This window comes from Amphibalanus amphitrite, unplaced genomic scaffold, assembly GCF_019059575.1.
Source record: "Amphibalanus amphitrite isolate SeventyFive unplaced genomic scaffold, NRLGWU_Aamphi_draft 000015F_arrow, whole genome shotgun sequence".
In the NCBI taxonomy this organism is placed as follows: Eukaryota; Metazoa; Arthropoda; class Thecostraca; order Balanomorpha; family Balanidae; genus Amphibalanus; species Amphibalanus amphitrite.
This window is the reverse complement of record NW_024881511.1, coordinates 804,655-825,748: the sequence shown is the minus strand read 5'-3', so window position 1 is coordinate 825,748 and position 21,094 is coordinate 804,655. Positions and strand designations below refer to the sequence as shown.

Sequence of the window (21,094 nt, the reverse complement as noted above, 5' to 3'; positions counted from 1 at the left end):
CTCAGTTCCGGCCGACAGGCCCAGTAGGTGCAGGTGACGCGGAGCGGGCGAGGTCGGTGCGTTGGATCCAGCGGCAGGGATCTGTGTGTCGGCCCGGGGATCCAGGTGAGCGGTGTGGTGTGTCCTGACAGAAGAAGTCATCTTTAGACAGGCAGCTGATCACGCCTCACTGAGCAAAAATATATACCCTCCTCCAGACTGCTGCCACCGCTGTCTTTAGACAGACGGCCGCTTCTGCTGCCTCTCGATAGCTGGAGAAACGCGTGTCTTGTGTCCGGAGAACAGCGTCATGCGGCGTGCCTGTGTGTGGCGGTGGTGCGCCGCCCTGTTGACGCTAATCAGTCTGCGCAGCTGCACCGGAGACCGATTTGCGCCGAGCACTCTCCGGGAATATCTGCGCTCTGTGGTCAAGGATACGCTGGACCAGCACTACGCCGACCTGAACTCGCGGCTCGACCGGATCGAGGCATCGCTCGAGCGGATAGGGCAGACGGGAGGGAGCGGACTCCAGATCCGCAGCGCCTCCCGTGCCCCGCACGTCGTCTGTAACGTGGCCTCGTGGGCGAGCTTCCGCAGCGGACGGGGCAAGTTCACCGTCGACAACATCGACATACAGGCGTGCACGCATCTCGTCTATCAGTATGTCGGCATGGATGAAACGAGCAACGAGCTGCGCTCGCTAAATCCCACTCTCGATCTGGGCAGCTTCGGTAACCCGTCCGGCGGCAACTACGCCAGATTCACCAGCTTAAAGAAGCTCAAACCGTCTCTGAAGACGATAATCTCCGTTGGAGGGTATCTAGAGGGCTCTGAGAAGTTCTCAAACATGGCACAAGATCCGGCTAAGCGAGCCAAGTTTGTCGCCAGTGTGGTGGAGTTTTTACAGAAGCACAATTTCGACGGCCTGGACATGAACTGGCAGCATCCGACGCAGCGCGGTGGAACACCCCAGGATCGGACCAACTTCCCAGTCCTTCTCGAGGAGCTCCGCGAGGCGTTCCGTCCTCGCAGCTGGCTCCTGATGGTTTCCGTGTCTGCGCTCACATCAATCGCAGACGCCGGCTATGACGTGCCGCGAATCAGCTCTGCGATCGACCTTCTACACATGCAGGGCTTCGACTACCACGGAGTCTGGGACCGGCGGACGGGCCACAACGCGCCACTGGACCGCGTCTCCGGCTCCGTCAACTACTACCTGCGGATGGGCGCCGACGCGTCCAAACTGCTGCTCGGCATACCACTGTACGGCAGCTCCTACCTTCTCACCGACCCCACGCGCAGCGACGTCGGCGCCCCGGCGGCCGAGACCGCCTTCAAGGGGCCCTACACTCAGCTGGACGGCTCCATCGGCTACAACGAACTGTGCGAGATGCGAGCGGAGGCCGTCGGAGCCGAGCGCTGGACGAAGAACTGGGACGATGTGGCCAAGGTGCCGTATTTCGTCCAGGACACGCGCTGGGTCAGTATCGAAGACGAACGGTCCGTGACGCACAAGGCAGCGCTGGTCCAGCGTTTCCGATTGGCGGGAGTGGCACTGACCACACTGGATACAGACGATTTTAATGGCGTCTGTGGTCAGAAAAACGTGCTGATGAGCGCTATCATCACGGAGCTGAAGAAGTAGCCCGACGACCGTCGGAGGCTTGATGCGATCGTTTCATCTCGGACCTTTAAACTGAAGTGTGCTCAGACAGTGTAGAGTGCCGGTAGTCGTGTCACGGATAAGTAGCGTGTATTCTGCCGAGGGAATGTGACGACGCTCAACAACGAAGTTCCCTTGTTTCCCTGTGCGTCGTTTTGAAAGCAGACCAACACGCTTGACCTCCACGCGATTCCACAGCGCGAATGGAAAATCCTGGACTGGTTCAAACAACGGTCCTAGAACCATTGCAACATTCATACACATCCTTGAGAACGATAATGCTTAGCGCGGCGACATGGAACTGTCATGATATCGTTTCTCATCCCGCGTTTGCTATCACATTATTCCCATTTCGTCTTCTTTTACCAGTTGCGAGTGCTTTGGTCGGTAGTGCAGGTACCCATCTGCAATTACGAAATAGAGCGAGGCTCCCTTCTATTAATTAATGGCGCCTAATAAACGCAGCTGTATTCAACAATTTCGTATCCGGATTACATGTTTCCTGATAAGGTGTGTCCAATGTAAACTGAGAGTTTTGAATTGAAAGGTTGACGTTTTCCCTAACTTTTAGCGCCCGATTCTGCGGATTACATGCACGCAACGCTTAGCATGAAGGCTTTACATGTATTTGAGCGAGGAGTTGGTGTCACCATGTGTGTTGGTTCCGATCTATCTGCAAGTGTTTCGTGATATTTTATGAATTGTGCGCAAATAAACTAATTAATGTGACGATTATATGTTATTGGCGACGTCTGAAAAAAATTAACTTAAATGCGCATGCCAACGCATTGGTCTTGGGAAAAGGGATAACTTTCTAGACTAGCACGATCTACGTGAAGTGTAAGTTTCGGATGAAAAGATCAGGACACCCATCATCTCACCCACTTTCCCGCAGAATAGCCGTGAGGCGTGAACCATCCCATTTAGCCGGGTACGGGGGAAGCTGAATAACCGGTTCCGTTGGACCACCAAGTCCCCGATATTTAGCGCACCTTCACCCGACCGAGCTCATGTAGACCATGGGCTCCAGTCTTCCTCGAAAAAGGCTTTGTATTTTGCGGTTAGCATTTCGCCCATCTACATACGTTCCCTGTCCGGTCAGCTCTGCTCTGTAGCGGCGGAACACCTTCAATTAAGGAGGGGCACTGCCGACTTTTGGTCCCATTCTTTCCATGCAACGCCCATAGGGCTAATGTTAAAATGCCAAAATCAAAGGGGGGCACGGTGCCCCGGTGCCCTCCCCGTTCCGCTGCCTATGGCTCTGCTGCTGTTGCTGTCACGAAGTTAAGTGACATTCTCATCAATGGCTGAAAATATGTTATTAATTATCGATGAACCATGTAGCCTAGGACGGTCCATCTTGAAGTAGCCTGGCGTTGGACGACTCGGAGCTGATTGATTGAGACCTTACTACGAGGAGAAATTTGTCGACTCAACAAGTGATCTTTCCTCGTTGTAGGTACCTGCCTATTGCGTCTTCAATATAACGTTATTGGGGCTACCGCAGTACAAAGCGCAAGTTATTTCGAGCCGTCAGCAACAGAAACTATCGAGCACCTGATTATGTACCGAGTTCTATTGTAAGTATGTGGGATCAGCTCAATCGGCCGCTTCCAATATTATTTGTTGACAACGTCCTTCAGGCACACTAATAAGGGACATTTCGAATATTCTTCTAGAATCTGAACGGTTCTAGTCATCGATTAAATATTTAAGTCTCATCGTATTTAAGTCTAAAGTCTCATTACAGACCACCTAGCCCAGAAATGCAATCTAATTAGATATAAAATGAACGGTACCTACACGTCCATAGTGACACGTCCTATTGACACCATTTCAACTTGCAAGTATCGAAAAGGCCACAATACCAGTCCATACCAGTGGTCAAAGGTATATGACACAAACAGGCTCCGTGTTCACCGGATCAGGAACCCGTCGCCGAGCGGGTCGTCCGGCTCCACGGTGAACTCTCCGCGGCCGGTGTAGTAGGCCTTGCCGGCCACCTCTACCACCGCTGCCGGCCGGCCCCCGCACTCGCTCTCCGTCTTCACACGTGCCGTGAACTCGCTGCCGGCAAGCCCGGTGAACGTGCAGCTGTGCTCGGCCGGGAGGTGGCCAGAGGCGTGCAGGAGCGCGCAGCACGCGGTCGTGGCTGAGCCGCACGGCGACCGGTCCAGCTGTCCGTCGGCAAACACCGTCACTAGGCGTATGCCCGACGGCGGCGGCGATGGCTGCGACAGCGGCGCGAAGTTGCCGAACACCACGCCGTACAGGTAGCCGAGATCGGCACTGTCCGGGTGCCGAATCCGAATGCCAGCGGTGCTGATGTGGTTGCGCACCTGAGTCGCGATGCGAAGGTATTCGACAGCGCTGGCGACACCGTCTTCCGCTAGGCCAACATCGGCGGCTCTCACCATGGCGTAGAACGCTCCTCCGTAGCAGATGTCGATCCTGCACTCGCCGCCGTTCGGCAGGGGCATCCGCAGGTCGGAGTGCAGCACAAACGCCGGCACAGAGAGGAACCTGGCCGTGTTGTCCGGAGCCAGCCAGGCGCGCACCAGGCCGCACGGACACTGGATGTTGACGGCCGTCTCTCCCTCGGCCGCGCGCGGCACCACCTCCTCATCGACCAGGTAGCGGGCCAGCGCCAGCACGCCGTGGCCGCACATGGTGCTGTAGCCCTCATTATGCAGAAACAGGGCTCCCATGTGCGCGTGCGGGCTGTCGGGCGTCACCAGGTAGGCGCCGTACATGTCTCTGTGTCCGCGCGGCTCGCCCATCAGCACTCGCCGGTAGCGGTCGAGCTGCTCGCGGCAGAAGCGGCGCTTGTCGAGCAGCGTGGCGCCGGCGATCGGCGGCAGGCCGGAGACGACGATGCGCAGTGGCTCGCCGCCCGTATGCATCTCGACCGTCTTCACCGGCTGCCCGGGCAGCGCCACCGGCTCCATGACTCCTGGTCGGTCCTAGATGGGTCCTGAAACTGACGTAAAGATTAGCGTCAGGCGTCAAATGTGCTTCTTTTATAGTTGCTTTGGATAGCAATTAAAATGGTTTTACGAGACAGCATTTTTCGGAACAGTCTATGAGCACCATAGGTTCAGTTTTTCATTTTACCGTGCTTATGTGGCGATCTAATAACCCTTCCCTGATCATGTTGCTCTAAAATATGCCAGCCGTTTTCATCCCTTAACACTCAGTGACCCGCTTTATAGGATGACTAATTGCGAGGGGCGTTTACGCTCACCTCGAGACTAATCGATACGTCCGTGAAGTTAGCGTCGTATTCCGCGACGGATTCAGCGTCGAGTCCGAATTTCAACTAAACCCAACCTATCCGATGCAGTTTGGGACGCTGATTCCGAATATCGTATTCATTTCAAATTTCAAGGTCATCTTCAAGGTCAAATCACGAATTGAAATTGAGACCCCGATTTTTCCTACACCGATCGTCCGATCCGATTTCTGAAGGTCGCATTCGAAAGCTAGGGTCGGAATCTCGAATTCCCTAATATATACCTTATTAAAAATATTTGACCTTCAAGGTCAAATCACGGATTGAAATTTTGAGTCCCCCTATTTTTTCTACACCGATCGTCCGGTCCAATTTCTGATGGTCGCATTCGATAGCTAGGGTCAGAATCTCGAGTTCCCTAATATATACCTTATTAAAAATATTTGACCTTAAAGGTCAAATCACGGATTGAAATTTTGAGTCCCCCTATTTTTTCTACACCGATCGTCCGATCCAATTTCTGATGGCCGCATTCGATAGCTAGGGTCAGAATCTCGAGTTCCTTAATATATACCTTATTAAAAATATTTGACCTTAAAGGTCAAATCACGGATTGAATTTTTGAGTCCCCCAATTTTTCCAACACCGATCGTCCGATCCGATTTCTGATGGTCGCATTCGATAGCTAGGGTCAGAATCTCGAGTTCCCTAATATATACCTTATTAAAAATATTTGACCTTTAAGGTCAAATCACAGATTGAAATTTTGAGTCCCCCTATTTTTTCTACACCGATCGTCCGATCCAATTTCCGATGGTCACATTCGATAGCTAGGGTCACAATCTCGAGTTCCCTAATATAATCCTTATAAAAATATTTGACCTTAAAGGTCAAATAACGGATTGAAGTTTTGAGTCCCCCTATTTTTTCTACACCGATCGTCCGATCCAATTTCTGATGGTCGCATTCGATAGCTAGGGTCAGAATCTCGAGTTCCCTAATATATACCTTATTAAAAATATTTGACCTTAAAGGTCAAATCACGGATTGAATTTTTGAGTCCCCCAATTTTTTCAACACCGATCGTCCGATCCGATTTCTGATGGTCGCATTCGATAGCTAGGGTCAGAATCTCGAGTTCCATAATATATACCTTATTAAAAATATTTGACCTTAAAGGTCAAATCACGGATATTCGACCTTAAAGGTCACATCACGGATTGAAATTTTGAGTCCCCCGATTTTTTCTACACCGATCGTCCGATCCAATTTCTGAAGGTCGCATTCGATAGCTAGGGTCAGAATCTCGAGTTCCCTAATATATACCTTATTAAAAATATTTGACCTTAAAGGTCAAATCACGGATTGAAATTTTGAGTCCCCCTATTTTTTCTACACCGATCGTCCGATCCAATTTCTGATGGTCGCATTCGATAGCTAGGGTCAGAATCTCGAGTTCCCTAATATATACCTTATTAAAAATATTTGACCTTAAAGGTCAAATCACGGATTGAATTTTTGAGTCCCCCAATTTTTTCAACACCGATCGTCCGATCCGATTTCTGATGGTCGCATTCGATAGCTAGGGTCAGAATCTCGAGTTCCCTAATATATTCCTTATTAAAAATATTTGACCTTAAAGGTCAAATCACGGATTGAAATTTTGAGTCCCCCTAATTTTTCTACACCGATCGTCTGATCCAATTTCTGATGGTCGCATTCGATAGTTAGGGTCAGAATCTCGAGTTCCCTAATATATACCTTATTAAAAATATTTGACCTTAAAGGTCAAATCACGGATATTCGACCTTAAAGGTCACATCACGGATGAAATTTTGAGTCCCCCGATTTTTTCTACACCGATCGTCCGATCCAATTTCTGAAGGTCGCATTCGATGGCTAGGGTCAGAATCTCGAATTCCCTATTATATACCTTATTAAAAATATTTAACCTTAAAGGTCAAATCACGGATTGAAATTTTGAGTCCCCTATTTTTTCTACACCGATCGTCCGATCCAATTTCTGATGGTCGCATTCGATAGCTAGGGTCAAAATCTCGAGTTCCCTAATATATACCTTATTAAAAATATTTGACCTTAAGGTCAAATCACGGATTGAAATTTTGGGTCCCCCTATTTTTTCTACACCGATCGTCCAATCCAATTTCTGATGGTCGCATTCGATAGCTAGGGTCAGAATCTCGAGTTCCCTAAAATATACCTTATTAAAAATATTTGACCTTAAAGGTCAAATCACGGATTGAAATTTTGAGTCCCCTATTTTTTCTACACCGATCGTCCGATCCAATTTCTGATGGTCGCATTCGATAGCTAGGGTCAAAATCTCGAGTTCCCTAATATATACCTTATTAAAAATATTTGACCTTAAGGTCAAATCACGGATTGAAATTTTGAGTCCCCCTATTTTTTCTACACCGATCGTCCAATCCAATTTCTGATGGTCGCATTCGATAGCTAGGGTCAGAATCTCGAGTTCCCTAAAATATACCTTATTAAAAATATTTGACCTTAAAGGTCAAATCACGGATTGAAATTTTAAGTACCCCTTTTTTTCTACACCGATCGCCCAATCCAATTTCTGATGGTCGCATTCGATAGCTAGGCTCAGAATCTCGAGTTCCCTAATATATAAGGTATATATTAGGGAACTCGAGATTCTTACCCTAGCTATCGAATGCGACCATCAGAAATTGGATTGGACGATCGGTGTAGAAAAAATAGGGGGACTCAAAATTTCAATCCGTGATGTGACCTTTAAGGTCGAATATCCGTGATTTGACCTTTAAGGTCAAATATTTTTAATAAGGTATATATTAGGGAACTCGAAATTTTGACCCTAGCTAGCGAATGCGACCATCAGAAATTGGATCGGACGATCGGTGTAGAAAAAATAGGGGGATCTAAAATTTCAATCCGTGATTTGACCTTTAAGGTCAAATATTTTTAATAAGGTATATATTAGGGAACTCGAGATTCTTACCCTAGCTATCGAATGCGACCATCAGAAATTGGATTGGACGATCGGTGTAGAAAAAATAGGGGGACTCAAAATTTCAATCCGTTATTTGACCTTTAAGGTCAAATATTTTTAATAAGGTATATATAAGGGAACTCGAGATTCTGACCCTCGCTATCGAATACGACCATCAGAAATTGGATTGGACGATCGGTGTAGAAAAAATAGGGGGACTCAAAATTTCAATCCGTGATTTGACCTTTAAGGTCAAATATTTTTAATAAGGTATATATTAGGGAACTCGAGATTCTGACCCTAACTATCGAATGCGACCATCAGAAATTGGATCGGACGATCGGTGTAGAAAAAATAGGGGGACTCAAAATTTCAATCCGTGATTTGACCTTTAAGGTCAAATATTTTTAATAAGGTATATATTAGGGAACTCGAGATTCTGACCCTAGCTATCGAATGCGACCATCAGAAATTGGATCGGACGATCGGTGTAGAAAAAATAGGGGGACTCAAAATTTCAATCCGTGATGTGACCTTTCAGGTCGAATATCCGTGATTTGACCTTTAAGGTCAAATATTTTTAATAAGGTATATGTTAGGGAACTCGAGATTCTTACCCTAGCTATCGAATGCGACCATCAGAAATTGGATTGGACGATCGGTGTAGAGAAAATAGGGGGACTCAAAATTACAATCCGTGATTTGACGTTTAAGGTCAAATATTTTTAATAAGGTATATATTAGGGAACTCGAGATTCTGACCCTAAGTATCGAATGCGACCATCAGAAATTGGATCAGACGATCGGTGTAGAAAAAATAGGGGGACTCAAAATTTCAATCCGTGATTTGACCTTTAAGGTCAAATATTTTTAATAAGGAATATATTAGGGAACTCGAGATTCTGACCCTAGCTATCGAATGCGACCATCAGAAATTGGATTGGACGATCGGTGTAGAAAAAATAGGGGGACTCAAAATTTCAATCCGTGATTTGACCTTTAAGGTCAAATATTTTTAATAAGGAATATATTAGGGAACTCGAGATTCTGACCCTAGCTATCGAATGCGACCATCAGAAATTGGATCAGACGATCGGTGTAGAAAAAATAGTGGGACTCAAAATTTCAATCCGTGATTTGACCTTTAAGGTCAAATATTTTTAATAAGGTACATATTAAGGAATTCGAGATTCTGACCCTAGGTATCGAATGCGACCAACAGAAATTGGATTGGACGATCGGTGTAGAAAAAATAGGGGGACTCAAAATTTCAATCCGTGATTTGACCTTTAAGGTCAAATATTTTTAATAAGGTATATACTAAGGAATTCGAGATTCTGACCCTAGCTATCGAATGCGACCTTCAGAAATCGGATCGGACGATCGGTGTAGAAAAAATATTGGGACTCAAAATTTCAATCCGTGATGTGACCTTTCAGGTCGAATATCCGTGATTTGACCTTTAAGGTCAAATATTTTTAATAAGGTATATATTAGGGAACTCGAGATTCTTACCCTAGCTATCGAATGCGACCATCAGAAATTGGATTGGACGATCGGTGTAGAGAAAATAGGGGGACTCAAAATTTCAATCCGTGATTTGACCTTTAAGGTCAAATATTTTTAATAAGGTATATATTAGGGAACTCGAGATTCTGACCCTAAGTATCGAATGCGACCATCAGAAATTGGATCAGACGATCGGTGTAGAAAAAATAGGGGGACTCAAAATTTCAATCCGTGATTTGACCTTTAAGGTCAAATATTTTTAATGAGGAATATATTAGGGAACTCGAGATTCTGACCCTAGCTATCGAATGCGACCATCAGAAATTGGATCGGACGATCGGTGTAGAAAAAATAGGGGGACTCAAAATTTCAATCCGTGATTTGACCTTTAAGGTCAAATATTTTTAATAAGATACATATTAAGGAATTCGAGATTCTGACCCTAGCTATCGAATGCGACCTTCAGAAATCGGATCGGACGATCGGTGTAGAAAAAATCGGGGGTCTCAAAATTTCAATCCGTGATGTGACCTTTAAGGTCGAATATCCGTGATTTGACCTTTAAGGTCAAATATTTTTAATAAGGTATATATTAGGGAACTCGAAATTTTGACCCTAGCTAGCGAATGCGACCATCAGAAATTGGATCGGACGATCGGTGTAGAAAAAATAGGGGGATGTAAAATTTCAATCCGTGATTTGACCTTTAAGGTCAAATATTTTTAATAAGGTATATAATAGGGAACTCGAGATTCTTACCCTAGCTATCGAATGCGACCATCAGAAATTGGATTGGACGATCGGTGTAGAAAAAATAGGGGGACTCAAAATTTCAATCCGTTATTTGACCTTTAAGGTCAAATATTTTTAATAAGGTATATATTAGGTAACTCGAGATTCTGACCTTCGCTATCGAATACGACCATCAGAAATTGGATTTGACGATCGGTGTAGAAAAAATAGGGGGACTCAAAATTTCAATCCGTGATTTGACCTTTAAGGTCAAATATTTTTAATAAGGTATATATTAGGGAACTCGAGATTCTTACCCTAGCTATCGAATGCGACCATCAGAAATTGGATTGGACGATCGGTGTAGAAAAAATAGGGGGACTCAAAATTTCAATCCGTGATTTGACCTTTAAGGTCAAATATTTTTAATAAGGTATATATTAGGGAACTCGAGATTCTGACCCTAAGTATCGAATGCGACCATCAGAAATTGGATCAGACGATCGGTGTAGAAAAAATAGGGGGACTCAAAATTTCAATCCGTGATTTGACCTTTAAGGTCAAATATTTTTAATAAGGAATATATTAGGGAACTCGAGATTCTGACCCTAGCTATCGAATGCGACCATCAAAAATTGGATCGGACGATCGGTGTAGAAAAAATAGGGGGACTCAAAATTTCAATCCGTGATTTGACCTTTAAGGTCAAATATTTTTAATAAGATACATATTAAGGAATTCGAGATTCTGACCCTAGCTATCGAATGCGACCTTCAGAAATCGGATCGGACGATCGGTGTAGAAAAAATCGGGGGACTCAAAATTTCAATCCGTGATGTGACCTTCAAGGTCGAATATCCGTGATTTGACCTTTAAGGTCAAATATTTTTAATAAGGTATATATTAGGGAACTCGAAATTTTGACCCTAGCTAGCGAATGCGACCATCAGAAATTGGATCGGACGATCGGTGTAGAAAAAATAGGGGGATCTAAAATTTCAATCCGTGATTTGACCTTTAAGGTCAAATATTTTTAATAAGGTATATATTAGGGAACTCGAGATTCTTACCCTAGCTATCGAATGCGACCATCAGAAATTGGATTGGACGATCGGTGTAGAAAAAATAGGGGGACTCAAAATTTCAATCCGTTATTTGACCTTTAAGGTCAAATATTTTTAATAAGGTATATATTAGGTAACTCGAGATTCTGACCCTCGCTATCGAATACGACCATCAGAAATTGGATTGGACGATCGGTGTAGAAAAAATAGGGGGACTCAAAATTTCAATCCGTGATTTGACCTTTAAGGTCAAATATTTTTAATAAGGTATATATAAGGGAACTCGAGATTCTGACCCTAGCTATCGAATGCGACCATCAGAAATTGGATCGGACGATCGGTGTAGAAAAAATAGGGGGACTCAAAATTTCAATCCGTGATTTGACCTTGAAGGTCAAATATTTTTAATAAGGTATATATTAGGGAATTCGAGATTCTGACCCTAGCTTTCGAATGCGACCTTCAGAAATCGGATCGGACGATCGGTGTAGGAAAAATCGGGGTCTCAATTTCAATCCGTGATTTGACCTTGAAGATGACCTTGAAATTTGAAATGAATACGATATTCGGAATCAGCGTCCCAAACTGCATCGGATAGGTTGGGTTTAGTTGAAATTCGGACTCGACGCTGAATCCGTCGCGGAATACGACGCTAACTTCACGGACGTCTAATCGATACCTCATTCACGTAACTTTTGCAAAATGTTGTCGGCTCATGCCTTGAGCCAACAATATTCCCTCTGGAGATAAAAACACTAAATAAAAGTTCGTTAGCAAATTTCTGAATGCGTACTTTATTATTAGGTATCCGTATTCCGTACCTACTAGTTTTTAATGATCATGTCTCCTTAAAATATGCTTATGGCAGAAACTAAACATATACCTTAACCTATAGGTACGTTCACTGCTATTCATTGATATTTTGAAACGATAAATGATGTTGATAATTCACTGGCGGTCGCAGCCGCTAGCAAAAGGGGGGGCCAAAGTCACACTCGCGGGACATAACATTTATCCGTCACCGGGAGGGGGTGGGTGGGTGATCGGCTAATTTTTTACGTCCACGAGGCGCCGCGCAGTTGGCATTACTTATGCTTCGTCCATCTCATTCTTACGTGAAATATTTAAGCTCAATTTAAGGCAAAATCACCACTTCCATTTCCCGTCCCACGGTGCTTCCACCGGTCGGGCCACTGCACCATGACGACGGATCGGTGTAGCATAGGTATACTGGAAGGTCAGGCACGCGGATTCATGACCAATTACCACTATAAAACAATTCGGAAAAGTACAGATACCTCATGCTTTGAACAAGCATGTGAAACCCAGAGAGCATTTTCAGACTATGACATTTACCCATGTCCCATATAGGTACCTACCTAGTTGTGTGGCGGCGGGAGAGCGTAGGTACACCGACCTCTGGAGACCCCCACAGGCCCACAGGTTCCGAGCTTTCAAAATTGGCATCTGAGGGCCGCGCGCGACTCCGCGGGGCTTCGCAACGGCTCTATTGGGGCTCACTCAACCTGCCTACTGTTAACGCCAGACCCCTTGAGACCCTAATTTTTCGCGATTACTTTTAACACGCGCACTGCAGGGGGGGGGGGTTGTTTTCAACCCCCCCCCCCCCTGTGGTTTTTCGCAGATCGCAAGAAAACGGCGGCGCGCAGCGCCGCCAAATTTTGCATACCTGTTCTCCCAACTGTTGCGCACCTTGAGTGAAAATTTTGACCCCAGGTGACCTATGGTCAGGTCACCAGGTCAGGTCAAGTGACCCTACCTCAGAACGTAAATTTCGAAGTTTGCAATCCCACCAAGCCCACAGTTGTTGAGATAGGATCTTGAAACCCGCAGGAAGTAGTAAGGGCATCACGAGCTACAATTTGTATATCTCGGAATTTTTATATCGATGACCTAAGGTCAGGTCATTTTTGCGACCGGCCCATTATAAGTCAATGGGAGAAATTTCAACTTACTCTGAATGCCATCCTATGACTTCAATATGCTCAGGATCATAGTATTACAGGTCCCTGTTGGTGATTTCGCCGAAACATATCACTTGTGACCTTTGGAAGGTGACCTCCAGGTCATCTGAGGTCACCTGAGGTCACCAACGGTTTTTCTTCAATAACTTGAGATTGAATAGAGATAGAGACTCCGTTCGACGTTTATCGTGTTTGTCTCGTCAATGCGGATCGAATGATATGCAACATGACCTATTTCGGTCAGGTCATGACCTTGACCTGAGGTCAAATTTTCAACTTGACCTTTCGAGGTCATATTATATATCATTCGATGCGCCTTGACGAGCTAAGAACGATGGCGTTCGAATCAACTCTCTATCTCTTCTGTGTAACGAGTTATTCAAGAAAAACTACCGCGAAATTCCCGTTGTGAAAATCGTAACATTTTGTCTTCGGTGACCTCTGGTGACCTCGTTTTTGACCTAGGACAAAAATGACCTTAGTATTTCCTCTAGATAACATCCCGACCTATCCAACGCCGTTTACCGCTTGTCGCTACGTTGCGCCGTTTTGGAGATCTCAGGGGGGGTTGTTTTCAACCCCCCCCCCCTGCATTTCGTGTTCGGCTCAGACCCGCTGCAGTGCGCGTGTTAAATGCGTGAAGGAATTTCAACCAAGCTCAGGACATGGCCGTTTCAAGACAGGCCGAAACTTTTACAATTTAGATATTTTATCGCCATTTCAATATTTCAGGCACTTGTCATTGACTCGTAATGTTAACCGTTTTTCCATCCTGGATAGAGGCTTTCTACGTCATATGACATTAGGCTCCGCCCACGACTGCAGCATTGACCCGTGCGCGTGCGGGTTACGGACAAAAGTACGTATCGCTAAAGTACGTAGGACAAAAGTACGTAAGCAAAAGTACGTAGGATTAAAGTACGTATCGCAGAAGTGCGTACAGTATAAAGTACGTATGGACAAAAGTACGTCAGGGACAAAAGTACGTATCGCAGAAGTACGTACAATATAAAGTACGTATGGACAAAAGTACGTCAAGGACAAAAGTACGTATCGCAGAAGTACGTACAGTATAAAGTACGTATGGACAAAAGTACGTCAGGGACAAAAGTACGTATCGCAGAAGTACGTACTGTATAAAGTATGTATGGACAAAAGTACGTCAGGGACAAAAGTACGTATCGCAGAAGTACGTAGGGTATAAAGTACGTATGGACAAAAGTACGTCACGGACAAAAGTACGTATAGCTAATGTACGTAGGGTAAAAAGTACGTATGGACAAAAGTACGTCACGGACAAAAGTACGTATCGCAGAAGTACGTAGGGTATAAAGTACGTATGGACAAAAGTACGTCACGTACAAAAGCCTACGTATAGCAAATGTACGTAGGGTATACCTAAAGCCTTGGGCAAGACGCCCCAGATAATTTATTTTGCTACATAGGTACCTACTTTTGTTTCACATCACCTGGAAGGCCAAATTTGTGCTCAATGTGTTCTTTGGACATTTTACTTTAAATTCCATCCCTCAAATCCATTCACTTATGATCGGACTCCCAGCTAGGAAGTGCTTTGTGAAGCAACTGCAAATGGGGCATTTTGCCCCAACCGTTTGGTATCGCTTTTGTTTGCGTAGCTCTCTTATTTACGGAGTTAGACAGAGGGGGGGGGGGCGAAAAACGCCCCTCCCCGGGCTGCGGTGGTTGGAATTACCAGAAGAGAGGATTTTTCCCAGAACCCTGCCAGTTCCGAGAGACATCGGTGAGGCGTTTTACCTCTACGGGGCAACTTGCCCCGGTCTACCCTACGTGTGGATAAAAGTACGTCACGGACAAAAGTACGTATAGCAAATGTACGTAGGGTATTAAGTACGTACCCCACCCTTGGGTTAAGTTGATCAATGTGTAATACCTTTCTTATTCTTTATTTAATGAGCATTTGCTACAAGGCATAGCAAAATTTCTCGATGAGTAAATGGGCGAAATGGACAAAGCTATATTATTTGGTATATGAATTTATCATGAGTTCCCTGTAGTAGGGGAAGTTGGGGGAACGCCGAATACTTTTTTTCTGACGCCCGTAGCACGCAAGGTAGACAACATAAGCTATTCTTGTTGGCGTCATTCGAGAGGCCAGTCTTTTACCTTTCAAACATACCAGGCGCATTTGATGAATTCGCATACCGTTAAGCGCACAAACTAAAAATATCAAAGAAGTGACTTTTTCGGCGTTGCCCCGGACTGCGGGGAAAGCCGAAAATGGGAGAAATGATCTACGGGAAATGCCGACATTGATGTTTTGCCACTTTATCTCAAACTTTATCCAGAATTTATCAAAGCTGACACGCGTTTTAACTCATTAACGACGATAATTCCGTGGGCAAATTTCGGCAGTTTTTCTTGATGCCCTGTGCTTCTACATGCACTAGAAATGCACATACGGTGTATTGAAAAATAAAAATATTTTAACATATATTTCTGGACTGGCAACTATAGTTGCCACTCGGCGTTGGCGTAGTCAAAAATTGCCGCTATCGTAACTTTTCATTAAACAAATACTAATCGCCGGGATGCATTGAATCTATTTATGTCCCAACTTATCCCCAACGAGCCTTAATCCAATTTCCAAACAGAAAAAAGTGGTTACGCCACTTCAATATAAATTTTTAATAAGATAATTACGTCTAAGTAGTGGAATCTACACTATGCCCTATGGTATAAGCCTGTAGCCTGTGCCCAAAGCAGCTGCAGTCCTTGGTATCCAGGAAACACAGTTCATTTATCCATCAATAAGTGTTTTTCTGTACCAAAGCAGATGCTCTTTACCAGTCCTTTTTAACCATTTATCTTGACAATAAAATCTGCTCGAAAACAATTCAACAAAGAATGCATATTATCTCATACGTAGTTCTCACCAGATCCCTATTTACTCGTACATGGTTGATGGCAGGTATACCGTCCTATCACAAAACTTTCTACCGGGTATGATACATTTGTAAAAACTCGGGGTACAAAGCAACTCGATTATTCATGCCTATTTGCGAGCACGCTGATTACAGGCCTACCGGAGCCATGGAATTGTATAGTATATTTCTGATTCCCGCATACGTACGTACTTCTTCTGTCCTTACCTAACCAGTAAATCCTTTCGCCTTCGAATGTTTTTTAGACTGTTCGGACGAGAGTCTGGACAAATTGGATCCCTTTCGTGATCACGACTCGAGCACACACTGGCGGTTGTACTTCAGAATAAGAAGGGGGATATGTTGATTGACGAGTAAAAGTGGTGTAAGTACAAGGCGACCACCACTACTTGCACTTGAACACATTCCACGTGTCATAAAAATATAGTTCAATTTCATCTAGTTTAGGACAACTGAACAGGCCCACATATTTTCTACCACCTGAATCCCCATTTCCTCGTTTCCAGCTGGCAGTGCCAGGAATCAGCACTGCCCCAAGTCAGGCGATGTCTCGCCTTTGGTTCACAATTTTCATTCAGTCCCATGAGACAACATCAGCTACGTGATCGTAACCTAAAGTTTCGTGTGCTGTTATCCTCGCACGAAACCCAAAGCACAAAGCCGCCTCCACCGTCTCATTCAGCTGAATCACCAGCATCTGCTGTGAAAGTTCAGATAGCAAGCAGCTTCATCGGAATCAATTCGGTATCACGACTGTGTCAAGGTCATAATCGGCGTCAATGGGAGCTCAGCGGAGGAGGTGGGGGAGCTTTCGTTTATGGGTCCCTGTTTGTAAACGTCATACAGCGTCTTTACGATGCTAAAAACTTAATTTGTTGATGCAAATAGGCTTAATACCTACGTGCCCCTCCAAATTGAAACACGAGCTGGTCACACGATTTAGCATCATGGCACGGTGCCTGCAGATGAGCATGCCTGAGTTTGGTTATGCATACTGCAAGTGGCGCGACTAACGAACGCTAGGAAAAACCAGCAAAGCATAGTCTTCGACATAGAAAGCGAGAGCGACTCTGGTTTATCCAGAAAGGTGATAGGTGATATCACACGCAGCAGGGTTTGAAAATTCTCGTACCTAAACTTCTCGGATTTCGGTTTGTTATAAATGCATTACTGTGCAATCGTAGGCAATCTTTATCGTATAAATGCCGTTTTAGTTCTCTTTCTTTACAAAGAAAACGAAACAAAATCGGGCAAGTCGGACTCTGTGAGCTATGAATGTCCGTAATGTTTCCTGCATCCGCCAGTGGAGGAACAGGGAAAGAGAGCGAGAGAGAGAGAGAGAGAGAGAGAGAGAGAGAGAGAGAGAGAGAGAGAGAGAGAGAGAGAGAGAGAGAGAGAGAGAGAGAGAGAGAGAGAGAGGAAAGAGAAAGCGAGATTGCATCCCATTCCACAAAAATATCTTCAGTAGATGATAAACATAAACAGATTTAACAATGTCGAGAATAGACCAAGAAAACAATGGATGGGGGTAGGGTTCACTATGGTAATGTATAGACATGCATGTATTTTTTAATTAATTTCTGCCTTAATTGTTAATTTATTTGCAAAAGTCCATGTAACTATGTCCCAAGGTATACACGGGGACAGTCTGGTTGAATAACATATGTTTCGTTACAGTATATCCGTAAATACAACTATTTAACTATGAACCGCTCATATTTTTTACTACGCCAACGCCGAGTGGCAACTATAGTTGCCAAGTACAAATCTAGTACAAATAACTACAAATGAGTAGAGTGCTTTCAAGTTTTGAGACACTGGTAGCCTGCCTACATCCTTTCTGGATCAAAATAAGCCGAAAATGCTCGGAAATACCGGACACTCTGGAAAAACAGCGTCGTTTTCTTCGGGACCGTCAAGCCAATATGGCGGCCGTCTCTGCAACGTCTGACTATTTCTTGATTTGTGAAGCATGTTGCGCACAGGACGTGACTAAAACCGTCTGATCATGATGAGAAGGGACTATGCTGATTAGGCATCCCACAAATGCTGTTCTGACGTCATTAACTTGCTTTCAGCAGTAGGTTTTTGTAGATGGCAACTATAGTTGCCACTCGGCGTTAATGAGTTAAGAGCTTGAGGACGCTTGGTGCACACTGGAAGTTATAATTGTGTGATATAATAAGAAAATGCCAGGTAAATAATTCCTCATAGGTAACAGGCCGTTGTGTCGGTTGAAAGTGTAATTTGTGTGACTAAAAATTCGCGTTGCTATTCTACAGCAGTAAAGTCCACGTAGCGTGCTGTAACGTGCGTAATTGCACGTTTTCGGCATTACCCCAGCCAGCCATACTTTCATTTGCAGGCCCATAACTTTTCAACGTGCCGTATAAATTTCAAATAGGCAGCACACTTATGCAAAGACATGCTGAAGATTACTTGACCGAATTGGCCAGACAAACGGTAGCATAATGAGTAAGAAATGCAGCTTCAAAGGCGCATGTAGTACAAGGAACGCGTACCTTGAAAACGCTCTTGGCGCCCTCACAGCCGAAGTATTCCGAATGACGACTCAAAACAAACATGCGATAATTGTAGTCACTTAAGCTTCAGAGCATCACTGACAGGTGGCATCCATGTCTTACGGTTTTCGAAATATCTCGAATTTCGGCTTTGCCCCAACTCCGGCATTGCCCCAACTTCCCCTATGGCAACAGAGCAGCAAGAAAAAGTGGCTCAACTTACACTACTATACCCTACTTCTAGCATACGTAGTTTATACACTACGTACTTTGGCATACGAACCGTACGTACTTTTGGCAACGTACTTTTTACACTACGTACTTTTGCATACGAACTTTTGCGTACGAACATTTGCGTACGTACTTTTGGTTTACGTACTTTATACACTACGTACTTTTGCATGCGTACTTTTGCGTACGAACATTTGCGTACGTACTTTTGGCATACGTACTTTATACACTACGTACTTTTGCATACGAACTTTTGCGTACGAACATTTGCGTACGTACTTTTGTCATACGTACATTTTACACTACGTACTTTTGCATACGTACTTTTGCGTACGAACATTTGCGTACGTACTTTTGACATACGTACTTTATGCACTACGTACTTTTTCATACGTACTTTTGCGTACGAACATTTGCGTACGTACTTTTGACATACGTATTTTATGCACTACGTACTTTTGCATACGTACTTTTGCGTACGAACATTTGCGTACGTACTTTTGGCATACGGACTTTATCGCCTACGTATATTTGCGTACGAACATTTGCATACGTACTTTTGTCCTACGTACTTTAGCGATACGTACTTTAGTCCTAAAATCGACCCGTGCCCAACAGCGACCTCTGTACAAACGACACCCCTGCCATCTGTGAAGGACTATGAATTTCGCTGACGCTTCACGTGCTATGAGTCAATTGCAGCAGACGGTCAAGTAAATGTTAGGCTCTTGTTGACTCTTGTATATAGGACCAAGAGGACCATCACTCCTCAACCTACTACTCAGTCGTGCTTCGAACAAACGTTAACGATTCCTAACAAATACGATTTTCGATGTAGGGTATCTGTTTGAAATACGAGCGAGCCGTATGATGTGAAGCTCAGGCAATTAACTTATTATTGCGTTGTTCGATGGTTGCATAGCGATGTACAAATCGGCAGCTACTTGGTGACATCCGACATCCCATTATCGCATTATCTGCAACGCCATAGGCTTTAAATACAGGTGAACATTTCCTACTTATGTCAGTTATATGCCATCTGCCCGTCATTTGCAGCTTATAAAAAATATATATATCAGCGAACATATCAGCATTGTAGAAGCAATGCGCATTGAGCATTTATGACTCCTTAGTCATCATGTCGCTCTCTGGGCACTGTCAGCCAAGACGCTACGCACAACTCCGCCGGCTTTCGGCACCGCTCGACCGTCGCCCGTCCCCGCTCCCCGCCACAGCGAGAGTGACCGCGCGCCGGCCCGAAACCGCCGCAGGCCAAGACCACAGAGGCGGGGCTTAGCTGTGACGTCATAACGTATCACAGACTGACTGGTGATAGCCTCTACACACCGGATGAAAATCTTGCTCGAAATTTAACATTACGAGTCAATGACAAGTGCCTGAAATATTGAAATGGCGATAAAATATCTAAATTGTAAAAGTTTCGGCCTGTCTTGAAACGGCCATGTCCTGAGCTTGGTTGAAATTCCTTCACGCATTTAACCCGCGACCTGGTGGGGGGGGCTATTTTTTGCCCCCCCTCCAGACTTTTCGATATATCTCCAGAACCGCTGCGCCGATCGTCACCAAACTTTCAGTACCCTCCCGGACATCAATTTTACACATTGTGACCAAAAATTTTTCCAAAAGCTGTGATAGGTTGGCCGGAAATGACGTCAGAGTGACGTCATGTTCTGCCGTTTTCGACCCAAAAAAGGGTTTCGCGGGAAGAGCTGTCAGGCCTATAGCTTTGCAAATACAGAAAAATGTTTAGGACATAAAAGCTGTAGAATTGACAGGGCTACAAAACTGCTATCTCGAATTTTTGAAATTTTTTTTATTTTGACCCCCAAAACTCAAAAAATAGATTTTTTGGATATAATAGTCAAAAAATCCAAAAAGTTTTTTGAATTTCGCGAAAACCGGAATATATGTGATAGTCCTTACCGCCTTCCATCCACATACCAAATTTTAGATTGATACCTCTTTTTTTGGCGAAGTTATAGCGAAAAAACTGTTCAAAATTGATGACGTCATATTTTCAAACTCAATTTTTAGCAATTCTAGACCTCGTAGTGCAAAACAAAGACCACCATTAGACTCCCCGTGACGAGCTGCATCGAATCGATACCCATTTTATGCAAAAATATCAACTTTGAAATTTGACCTTTTTTGACCTGACCTTGACCTGACCTCCACCAGAAAGTGACCTAAACCGTACCTGATGGTCTTATAACCAACACCATTGGGTTGGAAATGAAAAA

At 44.5% G+C, this 21,094-nt stretch overlaps 2 protein-coding genes across 3 annotated transcripts in view; one reads left to right on the top strand and one right to left on the bottom strand.

Annotated features, from left to right (window-relative positions):
- The first annotated feature begins 289 nt into the window (after window positions 1-289).
- Window positions 290-2,356, top strand: LOC122386256 (probable chitinase 2). Its single transcript, XM_043375293.1, has one exon. It carries the CDS (start codon window positions 290-292, stop codon window positions 1,622-1,624), a length of 1,335 nt encoding a protein of 444 aa, XP_043231228.1. The 3' UTR covers window positions 1,625-2,356.
- Window positions 2,357-3,241: 885 nt separating this feature from the next.
- Window positions 3,242-21,094, bottom strand: part of LOC122385742 (trans-3-hydroxy-L-proline dehydratase-like) — a 39,667-nt gene continuing 21,814 nt past the window's right edge. Inside the window, exon 2 of one of the 2 annotated variants that reach the window (XM_043374217.1) lies at window positions 3,242-4,616. In XM_043374217.1, coding sequence (XP_043230152.1) covers window positions 3,559-4,590 — 1,032 coding nt within the window. In that variant the 5' untranslated portion in view covers window positions 4,591-4,616 and the 3' untranslated portion in view covers window positions 3,242-3,558. Of the gene's footprint in view, window positions 4,623-21,094 lie in introns of both variants that reach the window. The other variant, XM_043374225.1, reaches the window with a different exon arrangement.

What these genes read in the sequence shown, in the direction of transcription:
- LOC122386256 (XM_043375293.1), top strand. Translation starts at nt 290, where the DNA reads ATGCGGCGTGCCTGTGTGTGGCGGTGGTGCGCCGCCCTGTTGACGCTA.